The following is a 19,278-nucleotide window of genomic DNA, read 5'->3' as shown; positions in this document are numbered from 1 at the left end:
AACGTTGGTCTTTCTCTGGGCAAGTTTAACATCACGATAAAAAGCCTTCGTAGTTTTGGCCTCTTCGTTGCAGTCTTCTGAAACAGAAGTTTAAAAGCAGGAGCTCAGCAAGGGTATAAATCCTCATATGAGCCAACTCAGTCGACGCCACATTGCAGAAATATTTCAGAAAGGCTCTTTTAATTATAGCCAATGAAAAATTGACGCTGGAACCCACAGGGGAGAGAAAAATAAATAAATACAAAATTCAATTACATGGGTAAAGCTTTTGTTTTGGGCACCAGTTTCGTGGGACTCTTTTGGTTCACTTTGTTCCAGAAATGAGCCACACCCTGGATTCAGCCAGCTGGAAAGCAAAGATTTTTTCACTTTGATCAGACAAGAAATCATTGAATTTAATAGTCAATGATTTTCTACTGTCAACATGTATTAGACACGAATTGTCTAATGCAGCCTTCCCACCCAATAACCTCAACGCCCTGAGCTATGACTTCCTCTAACTCCAGCCAGCCTCTTTGGAAATCGGAGAGGGCCGAGCATTGAAAAGCAAACAAACAGAAATAAAATACTTGCTGTTAAATAGCAGTATCATTTAGACTTATATATCACTTCATGGTGCTTTACAGCCCTTTCTAAGTGAGAAATAGAAAAGATCCGTTGCCCCAGCCGCTGAGGTTTCAAATTAGGTAAAGGTAAAGGTTCCCCTCGCACATATGTGCTAGTCATTCCCGACTCTAGGGGGCGATGCTCATCTCCATTTCAAAGACAAAGAGCCAGCGCTATCCGAAGACGTCTCTGTGGTCATGTGGCCAGCATGACTAAACGCCAAAGGCACACGGAACACTGTTACCTTCCCACAAAGGTGGTCCCTATTTTTCTACTTGCATTTTTTACCTCCTTTCGAACTGCTAGGTAGGCAGAAGCTGGGACGAGTAACAGAAGCTCACCCCGTTACATGGCACTAGGGATTCGAATCACTGAACTGCCGATCTTTCGATTGACAAGTTCAGCGTCTAAGCCACTGAGCCAGTGCACCCCTACTTGCGGTTTCAAATTAAGAAGCAGTAAAAGATCAGATCATTTTCTCTTCTTTTGGTGAGAATATATGAATTCCATGTTATTAACCATTAAAGACAGCTGATGGTTTGCATGGCCAAGATGTTTCAATGGCCATGCTGTTTCTTGGATGGTTTTTCTAGAAATCTATGGGGTTGGAAGTTCCCTTAAGCCACTTTATCCTTTGTGAGTTGTGTGCAAGTATATTATATATTGTGTGCAAGTATATTGTATAAGGGCCTCTGGTGGCTCAACAGACTAAGCAGTCTGTTATTAACACAGCTGCTTGCAATTACTGCAAGTTCAAGTCCCACCAGGCCCAAGGTTGACTCAGCCTTCCATCCTTTATAAGGTAGGTAAAATGAGGACCCAGATTGTTGGGCGCAATAAAAGTTGACTTTGTATATAATATACAAATGGATAAAGACTCTTGCTTAACACAATGTAAGCCGCCCTGAGTCTTCGGAGAAGGGCAAGTTATAAATTCAAATAAAAAATAAATTAAAAATTGTGGGTTTGGGCCTTAGTTTGACCTTGATTTTGCTTTCCAACAATGCCCCTGGGATTAGAGAGCCATAGCTGTGTAGCCATCAAGGGCAGTCCTTTGATATTCTTTCTTTTGCTTGTGGAAGAATTGATGCTGGGGAAGAAATAGCAATAGCACTTAGACTTATACACTGCTTCACAGTGCTTTACAGCCCTCTCTAAGTGGTTTACAGAGTCAGCCTCTTGCGCCCAACAATCTGGGTCCTCATTTTATGAACCTCGGAAGGATGGGAGACTGAGTCAACCTTGAACCAGTGAGAATCGAACTCCTGGCTGTGGGCAAAGTCATCCTACAATACTGCATTCTAACCACTGCACCACCACAGCCCATTTCAAATGGCTTTGTATTTTCACGATTATTTAGTCAATACCCTTTCATCTTAACAAATGGTCTCTCTGTCTCTAATGTTTTGATCTGTGCAATCATAGTTCCAAGGAGCATCTAGGTGTCTAACATCTAAGCCATGGTGAGGCAGTGGTTAAAATGCAGTATTGCAAGCCAATTCTGGCCACAGCCTGGAGTTCGAACCTGACTAGGATAACGTTGACTCAGCCTTCTATTCTTCCAAGATTGGTAAAATGGGGTAAAATAAATTGCATGGCCAGATGCTGGTGTAAACTAATAGGAAGGAGGGGGGATAATCAGTGTGTGACCTTCTCTTGGAGAAACCTTGCAGTAATTTATGATCCAAATTACTCCCATTATACTTCTAGAATGTGGTTTAATTTAAATGCGGCGCCCTAACTCATCAGCATGAGAGATGACCCCTTGCTTGAGGAAGTCATCTAAAACACTTTGCCATCACATCCCTTCTCCAGTAAAGGTCTCCATACTTGAGTGGGAGCTTCCCCAACCAGTGCTTTGCCTGATTTTGACGTCTGCTCCATCAGACATCAAAGAGACTTTTGATCTCAAACTGGTTGAGACCAAAACTTTCTTAAGGTCAAAACTGAATATGAATTCTGCAGGAGTTGGGCTGTTCCTCCACTTTGGATTTTCCCTGATGCACCTATAACAGCATCATAACCGGCTCCTTCACCAGGTCATGGTTAAAAAGGAGATGGTTCCTGCTCTTCAAAGAGGGTATAGATGCACCCTCTTGAAAGTTACCCATTGATATGTCTAATTTTTCCATGAGATTGCTCACGATTGTTATGTTTTCCTTTGTAGGCGGTTACCGGGAAAAGTTTCGGAAGCAAGAGTTTTCGCGCTGCTTTAGAAAATGGGATCCTTCTCTGCGAGTAAGTAAAAGGCCAGGATGTCTTTATGAAAAGCCCCTATTTTGAACTAATACTATTATCAATTCCTCTGAAGCTGCAGAAGCAATTCTGCTTTTGTGACAGGGAGACTTTTCTTGGTATTTTGGTGTCCTATAAATAGGTTTATATCAGTGGTAAAATCTTCCCTGGTTTGCCACCGGTCCACTACCCATGCGTGCACGGTGCACGCCAAACGCATGCTGCACACGCGCACAGGCGTAGTGCACACCAACACATGCTACATGTGTGCGCATGTGCAGTACATGCCAAACGCACACTTTGCATGGAAAAAGGAGGCTTGGGGAGGTAAGTAGAATGGGGGGGGGTGGGAACAACTGTGCCACGCAATTTAGTTTCACTAAAAAGCAGGGTTTCCTGCTTTCTAGTGATTTTAAATCGCACAGCACAGCTGATCATCAGAAATACCAGTTTGGAAGAACCGGTAGCTTTTCTTTTTTTACTACCAGTTTGCCCGAACTGGTGCAAACCGATAGCATTTCACCACTGGTTTATAGTCTACTGTATATGACTATATTGGGGGAAAAAAATCAAGTTAGCTTAGCTGGCTGAAGGATAGCTTATCCTCAAGTATTTTTACCTAGCCAATAAGGGCCGCGGTGTGGCTCAGGCTGTAAGAAGCCTGTTATTAAACACAGCTGCCTGCAATTACAATTACTGCAGGTTCTAGTCCCACCAGGCCCAAGGTTGACTCAGCCTTCCATCCTTTATAAGGTAGGTAAAATGAGGACCCAGATTGTTGGGGGGGCAATAAGTTGACTTTGTATATAAATATACAAATAGAATGAGACTATTGCTTAACACAATGTAAGCCACCCTGAGTCTTCGGAGAAGGGCGGGATATAAATGCGCTTCAAGATTTTGGTTACCATCTTTAAAGCGCTCCATGGCTTAGGACCCGGGTACTTACGAGACCGCCTGCTGTTACACTTTGCCTCCCACCGACCCATATGCTCTTACAGAGAGGGTCTCCTCAGGGTGCCGTCCGCCAAACAGTGTCAGCTGGCGGCCCCCAGGAGTAGGGCCTTCTCTGTGGGGTCAGTGACGCTCTGGAACGAACTTCCCCCTGGCCTGCGTCAAGTGCCTGATCTTCGGACCTTCCGTCGGGAGCTCAAAACATATTTATTCATTCAAGCGGGACTGGCATAATAGTGCTGAATTTTAATTTGGGTTTTCTTAATATTTTAAAATTTAAAATTTAAATTTTTAATTATCAGCCTTTATAATTTGCTATGTTTTAAATGTTGTTTTAATTGTATATATTCTGTACATCGCCCTGAGTCCTTCGGGAGAAGGGCGGTATAAAAATTTAATAAATAAATAAAAATAATAATAATAAATGTAAAAAAAAAAAAAGTCAAGGAGAATCAATGCACACTCTGAGTGCCATCAATTAAATACAGGAAGTCCTTGAATTACAACAAATCATTGAGTGACCATTCAAAGTTATAAAAATCCCTGAAAAAAATGACCATTTTTCACATTTATAACTGTTGCATCATCCCTTTGGTCACATGATCGAAATTCAGATCCTTGGCAAATGACTCCTATTTATGACAGTGGCAGTGTCCAGGGATCGTACGATCCCCTTTTGCACATTTCTGGCAAGCAAAGTCAAAAAGGGAAGCAAAGATTCACTTAACTTAGGTTAACTTCCTAACTTAGGAACTGAACAGTTTCAGTGGTTCCTAACTTAACAACTGCAGTGGTTCACTTAACAACGGTGGCAAGAAAAGTCGTAAAATGGGGCAAAACTCACTTAACGATGGCTTTGCTTAGCAACAGGCACTTGGGGCTCAATTTCTTTTTTTAATTTGCATGTATATCCCGCCCTTCTCCGAAGACTCAGGGCGGCTTACACTGTGTTAAGCAATAGTCTTCATCCATTTGTATATTATATACAAAGTCAACTTATTGCCCCCCAACAATCTGGGTCCTCATTTTACCTACCTTATAAAGGATGGAAGGCTGAGTCAACCTTGGGCCTGGCGGGACTTGATCCTGCAGTAATTGCAAGCAGCTGCTGTTAATAACAGACTGTCTTAGCAGTCTGAGCCACCAGAGGCTCTTGAGTTTCTTGGAAGACAATGAGATGGCTGCCAGCTTAAAGACACAATTTCTCTTTACAATACCAGAAAATGATTAGACTCTTTCTGGAAAAACAGGATACAATCAACTCTGCGGTGTGAGTTAAGATCCCACAGTGTGAATAACAGACTGTCTTAGCAGTCTGAGCCACCAGTCATAAGTCAAAGACTACCCATTTTGTCACCCTGTTGTAGGATGTAAGAATGTGCTTTTTGCAATGTTATCCCCAGTGGTGGGATTCAAGTAATTTAACAGCCGGTTCTCTGCCCTAATGATTTCTTCCAACAACCAGTTTGCCCAACTGCTCAGAAAGTTAACAACCAGTTCTCCCGAAGTGGTGCGAACTGGCTGAATCCCACCACTGGTTATCCCCCAAGAAATGTTGTGTAGGAAATGGTTAAAAATGCAGTTGTTCTCCCAGGCTTTGGGATAGGGTAGCTGGGGGAGTTGCTATGATTTGGGGTTTTTATTGGGAGTGTATAATCTTCTGGTTGGTTGTGACTTTTTCTAAATACAGTAATGTTGTGGTTGTCTTTTAATTGTAAGCTGTCCAGTTTGGTTAAGGAGTCAGGCGGTCTCGAAATTGAATTAAATTAGCAAACTTATTTGAAGAGGAAACAGTGGAAGGAACAAAAAAACATTGAGGTGGGAAGGGGAATGTGGAAGGGAGCCCAACTGGAGCTTCTAAAAGTGGCCATATATATATATATATTTTTCTGGGTTTCTGGACTGGCTGATCCAGATCCCTGCAATATCAAGTGTCATTTTTAAGCATCCTTTAGATAATCTTGCTACCTTTTTAAAAAAAATGTCTGCCCTCTGTCATGTTTGGCAACGCTATTTTGGTAAATATAAAACCACCCTGGTTTCAGAAACTCAGCAATCCAGAAAATGGAATGTTGTTTTTGTTTATTTGGTTTTGGTTTTGGTTTTGACAAACTATCTTGCTATTGAAATCGTAATTCAGACAATGCTTCTCGTATGTTCTGAGGCTGCATCAATGTCTCCCAGGGCAAGTTTCCTGCCTCCTTTTATCAATTTTCTCCTTTTGGGACCTTCTGTAAGTGGAGATCTTATTTGAATTTGTCAGTGTATTGATAGAACGCAGGACAATTTTAAAGAGTTAACAATTTCAAAAGCATGAACAGTTCCTTCTGAGAACTGTTTCTTCTACCTTTCCATTCTTCTTCTTCTTCTTCTTCTTCTTCTTCTTCTTCTTCTTCTTCTTCTTCTTCTTCTTCTTCTTCTTCTTCTTCTTCTTCTTCTCCTTCTTCTCCTTCTTCTCCTTCTCCTTCACCTTCATCTTCTTCTTCTTCTTCTTCTTCTTCTTCTTCTTCTTCTTCTTCTTCTTCTTCTTCTTCTTCTCTTCTTCTTCTTCTTCTTCTTCTTCTTCTTCTTCTTCTTCTTCCTCTCCTCCTCCTCCTCCTCCTCCTCCTTCTCCTCCTCCTCCATCATCATCATCATCATCATCACGATTTTCCCCACTGAGTGTAGGATCCACTTTTTGGATCAACAAACGCCATCTGGTACGCTCAAATGCAGCATCCGGGTCAGTGGTGAAATTCAATTATTTTTACTACCGGTTCTGTGGGTGTGGCTTGGTGGGCATGGTGTGGCTTGGTGGGTGTGGCTTGGTGGGCGTGGCAGGGGAAGGATACTGCAAAACCCCCATTCCCTCCCCATTCCTGGAGGAAGGACATTCCAAAATCTCCATTCCCATCCTACTCTGGGGCCAGCCAGAGGTGGCATTTGCCGGTTCTCCAAACTACTCAAAATTTCCACTACCGGTTCTCCGAACTACTCAAAATTTCCACTACCGGTTCTCCAAACTACTCAAAATTTCCTCTACCAGTTCTCCAGAACCTGTCAGAACCTGCTGGATTTCACTCCTGATTTGGGTCCAATTGGACATTTTTCATGTCTGCATTTATTGTATCTCGCCATCTTTGCTTTGGTCTTCCGTAGGGGCACTTCCCATCTACATTAAAGTGAAGGTGATGTAGGGAACAGTGTGGGGTGCTGCTTGTAGAGCATGGCCATTATCATTGTAGGTGTTTCTCCTGCATTTTTTTCTGATATTGGCGGTGCGCACATCAGTAGTGGGTTTCAAATCCTGGCACTGCCGGTTCGCTATCGGTAGCGCGCAGGTGCGCTACCTGCACATGCGCAAAGTGTTTTTGATGATGTCTGGGTGGGTGGGCGGAGCTTCCTACTGCTGCCGCTACCAGTTTACCCAAACTGGGGTGAACTAGGAGCAACCCACCACTGATGCCCATTAGTTCACAAACTTTGAAAACTGAACTTCTCCAAACTGAACTTCCAACCTCTTGTTTATGTATTTATTTATTTTCTATAGCCACCCATTTCAAACAAGTGACTGAGCAGAGAACAGTGCTGAATAATTAAAACAATTACAATATGATACAAAAATGGAGAGGAGAGGAGAGGAGAGGGAAAGAATAAAAAAAAGATAGAATAGGAATAGAATAGGAATAGAATAGAATAGAATAGAATCCAATCCAATCCAATCCAATCCAATCCAATCCTTAATTGGCCAAGTGTGATTGCACACAGTAGGAATTTACCTCCAATGCACAAGTTCTCTGTGTACATACAAACTACAAAGTGATAAATCATAAATCATAAAAGACAAACAAATGAATAAATTGTAAGATACCAATAGGAGAAGGAATTAGGATAGATGAGAAGGATAACAGCAACCCAACCCTACTACATGGATAAATATCCTTAGGTTAAAAAATAAATATATAAAGGCCAAAAATAAATATTATAAAGCAACTAAGAAAAAAATGTTCAAAGATGATAATATAGGCAGGAAATGGGGCCCCTGCACACCTTTGGGGCCCCAGTCCTGGACACAGAACAAGCTCTTCAAGGCCTTACAAGAGGCCAAAAGGCTGAAGGCCATCCTGATCTCTGAAGGGAGAACAATAGGCAAAGAAGGCATAATACCCTAATTTTAACAACTTTAAAGTAGCTTTTATTATTTCTGGCAGGCAGTGAAATGTGAGAATATACAATGTTTAGCAGATGGAGATCTCCTTCTGAGGCTTCATTTTATGCTAACGAACACCCACTTGCAAGCAAAATGCATTCCAATTTGGATGCTACCCTTTAAAATGAAATTTTTTAAAAAAAAGGAACAAGGAAAAAAGAATAAACTTTCTGGGAAGATGCATTAGAGAATACACAGAAGATCTTCTAGTCCAACCCCCTGCTCAAGCAGGAGACCCAAAGAAGAAGGGCTCAACCTATTTCAGGAGACTACATATAGTGGTGGGATTCAGCTAGTTCACACCTATTCGGGAGAGCCGGTTGTTAACTTTTGAAGTAGTTCAGAGAACCGGTTGTTGGAAGAAATCTTATGTTGTGTTTTTCTACTTTACAGAGCTAATCCTGTGAGGAAGGCAGGAAGGAAAACGTTCTGGTTTTGTTTGTAGCCTAATCTTTATTGCCCTGCTTACAGAAACTGCCTCTCTGGTTAACCCTTAGTACATTGTAACAGCTAAGGTGAAGCGCGCATCGATGTGAGTGATGTTGGGTTGGCCACATCCACACAGTCCCATGACCACCGAGCCACACCTACCCAGCTGGTTATTAGGGCAGAGAACCGGTTGTTAAATTTTTAGAATCCCACACTGCCTACTTACCACTCTGGACAAAATGACTACACAATCTCTTCTTGAAAAGTCCAGTGATGGAGCACTCACAACTTCTGAATCAACGTGTCCTTAAATTTTGGATGTTAATAGTCTTGGTTTCTTTCCATTCAGTTGTGTCAGATTCCCAGAGATTGCCTGGGCAAGTCCCTGCATTTTTCTTGGCAAACGTTTCCAGCAAGGCTTGGCCATTGCCTCCTGACTTTGGAATGATTTCAATCTATTTTTATTACATGAAGGGTGGGGGGGGGGGGAAGAAAAGCTGAGCATGGTTTTTCTTTGTTTTTTTTTTGACGGGACACCTTAGCATTACAGCTTTTCCAAAGCCCCAGAAGGCAAGACAAGAAATAATGGATGGAAACTAATCAAGAAAAGAAAAAAAGCTGGAATTAAGGAGAAATTTCCTAACAGTGAGAACAATTGGCCAGTGGACCAGATTGCCTTCAGAAGTTGTGGGTGCTTCATCAGTGGCATTTTTTAAGAAGAGACTCAGCAGCCACTTGTCTGAAATGGTACAGGGTCTCCCGCTTGAGCAGGGGGTTGGACTAGAAGACCAGTAGTGTCCCTTCCAGCTTTATTCTGATTGATTGATTGATGATCTTAGCACCACTTAGTCCGCTGAGCTATCAAGGAAAACCAGTTGTCCCCTTACCTTGCATTGTATAGAAGAACAGATGCTTAAGGGATCATTTTTCTTGGGTACCATGGGATTGGAGGTGATGGTGTAGGGTTTCCTGCCTAAGCAGGGTTGGATTAGAAGACCTCCAAATTCCCTTCCAACTCCTCTATTCTATTCTATTCTATTCTATTCTATTCTATTCTATTCTATTCTATTCTATTCTATTCTATTCTATTCTATTCTATTCCATTCTATTCCATTCCACTCCACTCCACTCCACTCCATTCCATTCCATTCTATTGCGTACCGTTCCATTCCATTCCATTCCATTCCACTTCTATTCTATTCTATTCTATTCTATTCTATTCTATTCTATTCTATTCTATTCTATTCTAATTCACTTCTAGTTGATCCCAGTGCTTTGGACATTGAATCAACCAGCAGTTCTTCAACCTTGCTTAAAGCAGAGCATCTGGATTCCCTCTCCTGTTCTAAATGTCACTGGAGCCGATTTATATCTGCTCTTTGCTTGACAGCTTGGAAATAAATCATCACCAATTAATGTTCCATCTAATAGAAATGATCTCCAGTAGACCAGTCATAATAAGTCACCGGTCATTAAATAAAAGTGCTTATCCATAATTATCAGCAGAGCAGGAGCCAAAAAGGGACTGACTTGGGTCTCAATAAAATCTATTCTTAGGAGAAGTTGAGGCCTCTTCAAAGACAAAGTCTTGTGAGAATCTAGCCATTGATGGTTTATTCTGAGGATTTTTGAAAATCCGAGTCAAACTAGGAATAAATCAGTTTGAGGCAGCCTGGAGTAAAGACTTCCTTAGCCTTTCTGCTGTTCCCATTGTGGGATCTTAACTCACACCGCAGAGTTGATTGTATCCTGTTTTTCCAGAAAGAGTCTAATCACTTTCTGGTATTGTAAAGAGAAATTGTATCTTTAAGCTGGCAGCCATCTCATCGTCTTCCAAGAAACTCAGGAGTTTTTATCAGAAATCTATTCCACAACAAAAGAGGTTCTAAAAGATTTTGGATCGTTGATTCCTACATAGTGATACTGAGACCAGCCGAAGATTTGGCAAGAATTTAGGATGAAATCTTTTGCTTAAACGGAACAGTTTCCTTGAAAGCAAAGAATTTTTTTAAAAAAACCAATATTTTAGATAGCAAGCTGTGTGAAGGCTGCATAATAATTTAGCATCTTTCATTAATATAGTGCATATATTTTTCAATGCTTAACAACATTTTGATTTAATATAGGTCAGATATCTAATCTATGCAAAAGCTGTATCAAACAATAATTATTCTACCTAATCTACTTGTGTGTGTGTGTGTGTGTGTGTGTGTGTGTATACACAAACACACATGCGTAGACATTAAAAGTACAAAGTAGTGCAATATATATGTGTGTGTGTGTGTGCAGATAGATTGATAGAGAGAGCGAGAGCACACTACTTTGTACTTTTAATGTCTATGTTTAGTATTAACAAATGCATTTAAATTTTTGATTAACCCTCTCGCTTTTGTTTTTTTAATAGTCTAATCAACAAGATCAAACCTGGCATCATTAAAAAGATCAACCGTCTGTCAACACCAATAGCTGGACTGGTAGGTAGTAAAATTACGTTTTTGGCATTGTATGAGGGGTGGTTGGCACCGATCCTGATTAAAGCTTTATAGTCTCATAATTACAACTTATTTTTCTGGAGGTGCTGAAGATTTATTGGTTACTATTCACACCGGTTAGCCATGCCATGAGTAATAGTTCAATTGTGTAGAATTTCCTGTACACAAATGTCATCAAGATGCTATATGAATTTTAACCCTGAAGAGCATAATCTTTTGTCTTCCATTTCTGCAATGTTTTGTCCAAAGAGAAGAGGATCTAGGTAGAAATGCTGTTGTGGTGCATAAGCAAAAATAAGAACCACGAGTTGTGATAATTCTGGGTTCTGATGGAAGTGGTGTTGGGTGCAGGCAGACTTTGAGTTAGGTTCCTAGGCAACATATCCAACTCAGCAGAATTGGTCCCGATTCAAATAAACCTGGATGATGTATTCTCCAGCTGGTCATCTATCTTGAGATGGCTTGATGGCTTGATCTACAGCAGGCTCCTGACACTTAAGGATTGGATAAATTGGTCTCATCCCTTCTGCCCACTCTCTTCTTATGCAACATTCATTATCATTCCAAATGTTTGTTTCCCCCCCCTTTGGTGCATTAACCCCAATCCCACACTATCCATGTGTGTTTTGAAATCAAACTCTCAAAGCCACAAGGAAGTATGTGATTTTCCCCCCCAACAAAAGTATGGTGAGGGAACCTTGTGAATTCTGCCCACAATAATCATGATCCAGATCAGGGCCCTGTGTACTTAAATTAAAAAGGAGGAGGAGAAGAGCATAGCATAGCATAGCATAGCATAGCATAGCATAGCATAGCATAGCATAGCATAGCATAGCTTAGCTTAGCTTAGCTTAGCTTAGCATAGCATTCTTTATTGGTCAAGTGTGATTGGACACACAAGGAATTTATCTTTGGTGCATCTGGAGGAGGAGGAGGAGGAGGAGGAGGAGGAGGAGGAGGAGGAGGAGGAGGAGGAGGAGGAGGAGGAGGAGGACTTTTCTTAAACATTATACAATGCAAAGCAACACATCAACTTCTAAATAGAGGTGAGAGTTTCCTCAATGGTCACTATTAAGAAGGCTTTTTAAAAGGGGCCGTGGTGGCTCAAGGCTATAAGAAGCCTGTTATTAAAACCAGCTGCCTGCAATTACTGCAGGTTCAAGCCCCACCAGGTCCAAGGTTGACTCAGCCTTCCATCCTTTATAAGGTAGGTAAAATGAGGACCCAGATTGTTGGGGGGGCAGTAAGTTGACTTTGTAAATATACAAATAGAATGAGACTATTGCCTTACACACTGTAAGCCGCCCTGAGTCTTCGGAGAAGGGCGGGATATAAATGTAAACAAAAAAAAATATCAATTAATATCTATGTCTGTCTATCTATCTATCTATCTATCTATCTATCTATCTATCTATCTATCTATCTATCATCTATCTATCTATCTATCTATCTATCTATCTATCTATCTATCTATCTATCTATCTATCTATCATCTCCATCCCTCCCTCTCTCTCCCCGTCTGTTTGTCTGCCTGTCTCTGTCTCTTTATATCTATCTATCTATCTATCTATCTATCTATCTATCTATCTATCTATCTATCTATCTATCTATCTATCTACATCTGTCTTTCTGTCTGTCTGTCTGTCTGTCTGTAACAAGCATTTTAAAGGAGGCATGCATACTTTGGGTCAGCCTATTCTCCAAAGCACCTGAAGGCAGAACAAGAAGTGATGGATGGAAACTCATCAAGGAGAGAAGCAACCTAGAACTAAGGAGAAATTTCTCGAGAGTTAGAACAATTATTCAGTGGAACAACTTGCCTCTAGAAGTTGTGGGTTCTCCCAACACTGGAGGATTTTAAGAAGAGACTGGGCAACCACTTGTCTGAAATGGTATAGGGTCTCCTGCTTGAGCAGGGGGTTGGACTAGAAGACCTCCAAGGTCCCTTCCAACTCCATTATTCTATTATATCCACTGGACCAAATTCTGGGCTTTCATCTGAAAGGGGGTGTAGTTTTAAGAACCACAACTGTGACCTTTCTCCAAAATGCTGCTCATAGCAAAGAACATTTTTGGGTGTTTATTTGAAAAGGTTTGGGGAGAGATGTCCTTGGTTGTTTTCAATTGGGCATTGTGTTTGCCGGGAGGGCAGCATTCCAATTAGCAAATTCCATCTGTGTTGCTCTTTATATGAAACGTTCTATGGACTTTTCAAGCTGCAGCGAATAAACCAAGACGTTTGTAAAAAAACAAACAAGAACAAGCGCTTGCTAGAAAAGCTAGGAATTGCTGAAAAATAAATGACCGGGTCTCCGGCCGGTCCCATTGTCCTTAGGCAGCACAAACTGTTTATGAATATTCACCGCCATGATCTGTTCAGAGTGGCGCCTCTTTTTTTTTTAAGTTTTTTTTATTTTTTACAACAAACAAACATAAAAGCATCTTCAATCCAGTTACAAGTGTGCTGGTGAGGTGGTTGCACATCTCTTGTGCAATTTCAAAATAAACATATCTTTCCTTTATCTAATCTTACATTACTTCCATCTAATATCTATCCAAGTCTTTTACTCAGTCTGTTTTTAATTAACCAGTGGCTATAACATTTTATGTTCTCATTTCATGTTAATTTCCCCAAATTAGTATTTTATCTAATAACATTATTCATTCCATCATCTTAATCAATTTAATTCAATTATTTCTCTTGATAGCAACCATTCTCAGATCTTTGCTAGCATATCCTTCCTTTTAACCATTGGTAAAATAAATCCCATATCTTTTTTTTTCCTTAAAAAGTTTTATTTCCATTTTCCAACAATGTACAGTCTCTTATTCAACATTAATCATTAACTTTCATTTTTTACTTATTCGGGCCTGCTCAGCTACCACTTCCTTCCATAACACAACCTTTCCTCTTCCCTTCTCTACCTTCTTCTACTTTCTCCATCCTTCCTCTCCTTCACTTTTCTACTTCGTCTCCTCCTTCTCCACTCCTCTCTTCTTCCACCCTTTCTAACCCTCTCTCTTTCCCCTTTCTTCTTCCTCTCCTTTCCCCCTCTTCTACCTCTCTCTTTTCCTACCTACTTTCTTCCTTCGCTCTCTCTACTCTCTCTCCCTTTCCATTCCCTTCTGAAATGGCAGCTGAGCAGCCCCGATTTCATACCAAACTATTTCTATTTTTTAATTACATATCTTCAATCATTCCTGTACATTAATCCTTCATCTTCCATGGAATATGGAATCCCATATCTTATAGTATTGCTTATCTTCTTGTTCTCCGATTTCGAATGTCAATTTACTCATTTCTGCACATTCCATTATCTTCCTGATAATTTAACCTTGCAAAGGTAATTTTTCATTTTTCCAATTTTTAGCAAACACAACCCTAGCTGCTGTTATAACAGAGTGGCACCTTTTTTGTTTTTCAGAGAAGTTAAGACAATGAAGTCATGTTTCCCCTGGGTCATGCAGGAAAAATGCTTTTTGTGGTTACTCATCATGACCAAGCTCTCCCAGTCTCAGCCGAGACTCCATATCTTTGGGGGGAAATCACCTAATTAACACGATTGCAACAATTCCACCAATGCAATTCTGCTCTTGGGTATCATGTTTTGGGTTCAAAAGCCGCTTGAAACTTTCCTCTCTCTCTCTCTCTCTTTTTTGTAGAAACTTTCTTTCATGGAACTGGAAGAAGGATATATATATATATATATATTTTCCCCAAACCTATTTAAAGGATGGTAATGCTAGGATTGCATAATGATGACTAACCAGATTTATTCTGCATACATACACACGGAGTGGTGCATACATTCTTGCCCAGTTATGATTAGGTTATGATGTTAAGCTCTGCCTCCTTATTCACATCAACTGTGTAAAAAACAACTCCTGTCGTGGGAGCAGGACCATCTGCAAGTGATTTGTGGGTGGTGGCTGTATTTTTCCTTTGATAAAAGTCAGGAGGAATTTTCTTTTTTTTTTTTTTGAATTTTTTAAATTTTTTAATACAAACATGTGCCATAGGTTCACCATCATGGCCTTATACCATCCTGGACAAATGGTTGTCCAATATTTTATTGAAAACCTCAAATGATGGAGCACCTGAGTAAGAATTTTTCCTTCTCTCTACCCTCCACCAGCCAAAGTAAGACTCAATTTTCATTGGAATTGAATTGAATAAAGCCAATCCACCTCAAAAGCCAAGCAGAACTAATGAACCGCTGGGAATCAGGCAAGCACACCTCTGTCCCTAATTTAATTGGATCTGGCTTTCTCGGCAGCTGTCTCTGCATTGCACCACATGGTAGTGCATGAATTCCTATTTGCATTAAGTGGTGAGATTTATCTCCTTGCCTTCCCTCCAGGAGACCAGGGTAGAATACAGGTAATCCTTAACTTACGACGACAACTGACTCCAAAATCTCCCTTGCTTAGCAAGACAGTTGTTAAGTGATTTTTTTTACCCCGTTTTCTCAGCTTTCTTTTGACACAGTTGTTAAGTGAATCACTGTGGATGTTAAGTAAGCAACACCGTTGTTAAGTGAATCTGGCTTGCCCATTGATTTAGCTTTACGGGACCGTCTTCTGCCGGCTTCAATCTCCCAGCGACCGATGCGTTCTCACAGAGAGGGACTCCTTAGGGTGCCGTCAGCCAAACAATGTCGGCTGGCGGCCCCCAGAGGGAGGGCCTTCTCTGTGGGGGCTCCTACCCTGTGGAATGAGCTTCCCCCTGGACTCCGACAATTGTCTGACCTTAGGACCTTTCGCCGCAAACTTAAAACCTATTTGTTCCGTCTCGCTGGACTGGCTTGATTTTTAAAAATTTTTTAATTTGATTAATTGGGGTTTTAAATTTTTTAATAATTTATAGGGTGTAATTGTGTTTTAGTTTTGGCCAATTGAATGAGTTTTTTAAGGGTTGTTTTTTAATATTGTCTGTTTTCCTGTATTTTAACTGGCTGTTCACCGCCCTGAGTCCCTCGGGAGAAGGGCGGTCTATAAATTAAAATATTATTATTATTATTATTATTATTATTATTATTATTATTATTATTATTATTATTATTATTATTATTATTATTATTATTATTATTATTATTAGCTTGTCAGAAGGTCACAAAACCCCAGGACACTGCAAACTGTCATAAATATGAGTCAGTTTCCAAGCACCTGCACGTTGATCATGTGACCATGGGGATGCTGCAGTCCTGGCGTAACTTCATACGGTCAGTAAATAAATAGTTATAAGTCAAGAACTCTCTGGACACAGCACTCTTTCCTCTGTTTCTCCTCACAGTAAGGAGCCCATGAAGGAGGCTGGGTTGGAGTGGGGACTAGCCCCCCTGCCCCCCCCCCGCCAAAGTCATGTAGGGCAGGGGTCTCCAACCTTGGCAACTTTAAGACTTGTGGGCTTCAGCTCCCAGAATTCCTCAGCCAGCTTTGCTGGCTGAGGGATTCTGGGACTTGAAGTCCACAAGTCTTAAAGTTGCCAAGGTTGGAGACTCCTGATATAGGGAGTTTCTGAGGCTGGGTGGAGGGGCTAGAAATCGGTCCCTCAATTGCAGCGCAGCAATACTTTAACCATGTTGCTCCTGCTGGTCCTATTTCTGTGCAGCTACAGAGGTGCCTTCAATTTTTTTATAGGATTTATTTTTTTTTAACGTATAATATCCCCACCCTTGGGAAGGTAATGATGGCTCATCAAATTATAAACCCTTCAAAGAAGATGTATAATTCGGTCACTTTAGGAATGCAAGTTGTAAAAATTAATCTGCTCCGTAGCTGTCACGGTTTATGAACTGAAGTACTTCCCAATTCCCTTTTCTAGTCACGGGGAAAGATAAGGATTGCCCAATAACTTTAAGACCTATTTGATTTATGTGTGAAACAAACGTTGAATTGTAAATAGTCTAGAACAGCCGGTGGCATTGGTAGCATAAAGTCCATTTTTCGCCATAAATGCAGACAGAATAATGCAAAATAAGGTACAGGTAAAGGTTCCCCTCGCACATATGTGCTAGTCGTTCCGGACTCTAGGGGGCGGTGCTCATCTCCGTTTCAAAGCCGAAGAGCCAGCACTATCCGAAGACGTCTCCGTGGTCATGTGGCCGGCATGACTAAATGCTGGAGGTGCACGGAATGCTGTTACCTTCCCACCAAAGGTGGTCCCTATTTTTTCTACTTGCATTTTTTACGTGCTTTCGAACTGCTAGGTTGGCGGTAGCGGGGACAAGTAACAGGAGCTCACCCTGTTATACAGCACTAGGGATTCGAACCGCTAAACTGCCGACTGTTAGATTAACAAGCTCAGCATCTTAGCCACTGAGCCACCGTGTCCCGTTGAGCTACTGCGTCCCAGTGCTAAATACCAGCAACCAAACCCTCATATTAAGTATTTTTTCTAGGCCTGACCAAGTACTCATATAAATCTCAACACAAGCTTTGGAGAACCAGGATATGTTTCTGTACCCAAAAGTCCACATTGAACGGAATCCACCCGAGCATCTTCCTCAGGCCTTTCCTGTCCAGATGTTCCTTTGGTTCTGCCATGCCTAGTCACAAAAAAACCTTTCCCATAACCCTTTTCTTCCCTTCTGCTCTAGAATGAATAGTGGGACATGCTGAATAATTTAATTATATCTTCTGAGCTAAATTACAGATGGCAGGATAGTTGCAGTTCCTAAGCCATTGCTATTAAAATATATATATATTTCCCCACCGGGTCCAATTTCCAAAGTGAGTGGTGAGACCAGGGGTTGGGTTTAGGTTTCTAAGTTTGATCTTGTGGAGAATTCCAGATATGATTAATATTGGACGGAGCTTGCCAGGAGATGGCCCTTCCTCTGGGTAAACGGTTGAGCTTCTGTGTTGGTGGAGGGAAGACGTGTCCCCACAACTCAAAAACTTCAGATTGAAACTTCCAGATCATGCCACCTTCCTATCCCCAAAAATCAAACCTGTTTCACTGTCCGTCTCTACAGTAGTGACCAAAATTGTGGAAACCTTTTGGGAAAAGTGTATTTTTGAGGTTTGATGGCTCATAACACCATTTTTTTTAAAAGTTTCAAGATAATCCTATTCCACTGCTGGAATGGCCTGGGAACAGCCGAGACCTTAACTCAATTGAAAATTTATGGAGCCGACTAAAGAAACTTGTTAGTCAGAAGTGACCCAGCAATAAAACCCAGTTAATAGAAGCAATCATTCAATGTTGGTTTCCCATTAGAACAGCTGCAGAACTAAAAGACTTGGTTCACTCCATGGGAAGAAGTTGTAAGGCCGTAATTCATGCTAAAGGTTACCCAACTAAGTATTAACTGACATGGTGATAATTTTTCTATATATCTCGTGTTTTCTGTGGTAACCATTTTTGTACATCTCGATTTTTCTACCTGTTTGACTTTTCTTCTTTATACTAATAGTGACCAGACGTCCCGCTTTTGGCGGGACAGTCCCGCTTTTTAATAATTTGTCCCGTGTCCCGCTGCAATTCCAAAAGTCCCGATTTTTTTTTGTTTCATTCCCATTCTGAAAATGGGAGGCGGCAACGCAAGAGGAGGAGGCAGAGAAGGGGGAGTGGCGAAGAAGGGGGCGCGAGAGGGAGGAGAGACGCCGCGTGACTTCACCCGAGAGGAAGAGAAGAACGGAGAGGAGAGCCGAGGAGAGCCGAGCCTGCCTGGAAGAGCGGAGAAGCAGCAGCCGCTCCGCCTCCTTCAGGCAGGTGGCAAGACTCAGCGCGCATGCGCAGCCCCCCTGCCCCGCTATCAATGGTGTCTTGCTTTGCCATGGCTGAAATCTGGTCACTTTATTTATACTGTAACTGCTATTCTAAGAGCAAATCCTTCATAAAAGTTATTGCATTACATCCTTGATTAAATTATCTTTCCATTGATACATAATTTTAGGGTACTACTGCCAAAACAAAAAAAAAAATGGTGTTATTAACTAGTTTTGGAAAATACACTTTTCCCAAAAGGTTTCCACAATTTTGGCCACGACTGCAGGTCGACGGTATTGTGCACGCCTGGTAAACATAGGAACCTCCTGAGCAGCTGGGATCACGTTCACAAACGTGGTGGAAACACAAACAAGTCAACGTATTTGTGGCTGATTAAACCCAACAGCGAAGGCATTCAAAAGTCCTGGGTGTATGCATTCTTGTTTTCCAGTGAGCCTGATGACAAGGGATTATGCCAGGGAGTTGGCAGCTCGTCCCCTGGCAGGCTTGAACCCCCAAACTGGTTTGACCAGAAGATGTGCATTCTAGTGAGTGCGGAGCAAAAAGAAACCTCCGAGATCGGAGGACTGTCGTCTTCTTTTTGCTGCCTCCTTGTTGCCGAATGTCCTTCAACATAGAAGCCAGTGAGTAGGCAGCCC

The 19,278-nt window shown here is 41.4% G+C and overlaps 1 protein-coding gene across 5 annotated transcripts in view; it reads left to right on the top strand.

Moving 5' to 3' along the window:
• The window catches only part of LMO7 (LIM domain 7), a 193,121-nt gene that overhangs the window by 63,416 nt on the left and 110,427 nt on the right, over positions 1-19,278 (top strand). For all 5 annotated transcript variants that reach the window (XM_058186709.1, XM_058186707.1, XM_058186708.1 and 2 more), the window contains exons 2-3: positions 2,774-2,844; positions 10,818-10,887. In XM_058186709.1, the coding sequence (XP_058042692.1) occupies positions 2,774-2,844; positions 10,818-10,887 (141 nt within the window). The remainder of the gene's footprint in view (positions 1-2,773; positions 2,845-10,817; positions 10,888-19,278) is intronic.

Source organism: Ahaetulla prasina, chromosome 5 (genome assembly GCF_028640845.1).
Source record: "Ahaetulla prasina isolate Xishuangbanna chromosome 5, ASM2864084v1, whole genome shotgun sequence".
Classification (NCBI taxonomy): domain Eukaryota; kingdom Metazoa; phylum Chordata; class Lepidosauria; order Squamata; family Colubridae; genus Ahaetulla; species Ahaetulla prasina.
This window is presented reverse-complemented; position numbering and strand designations above follow the sequence as displayed.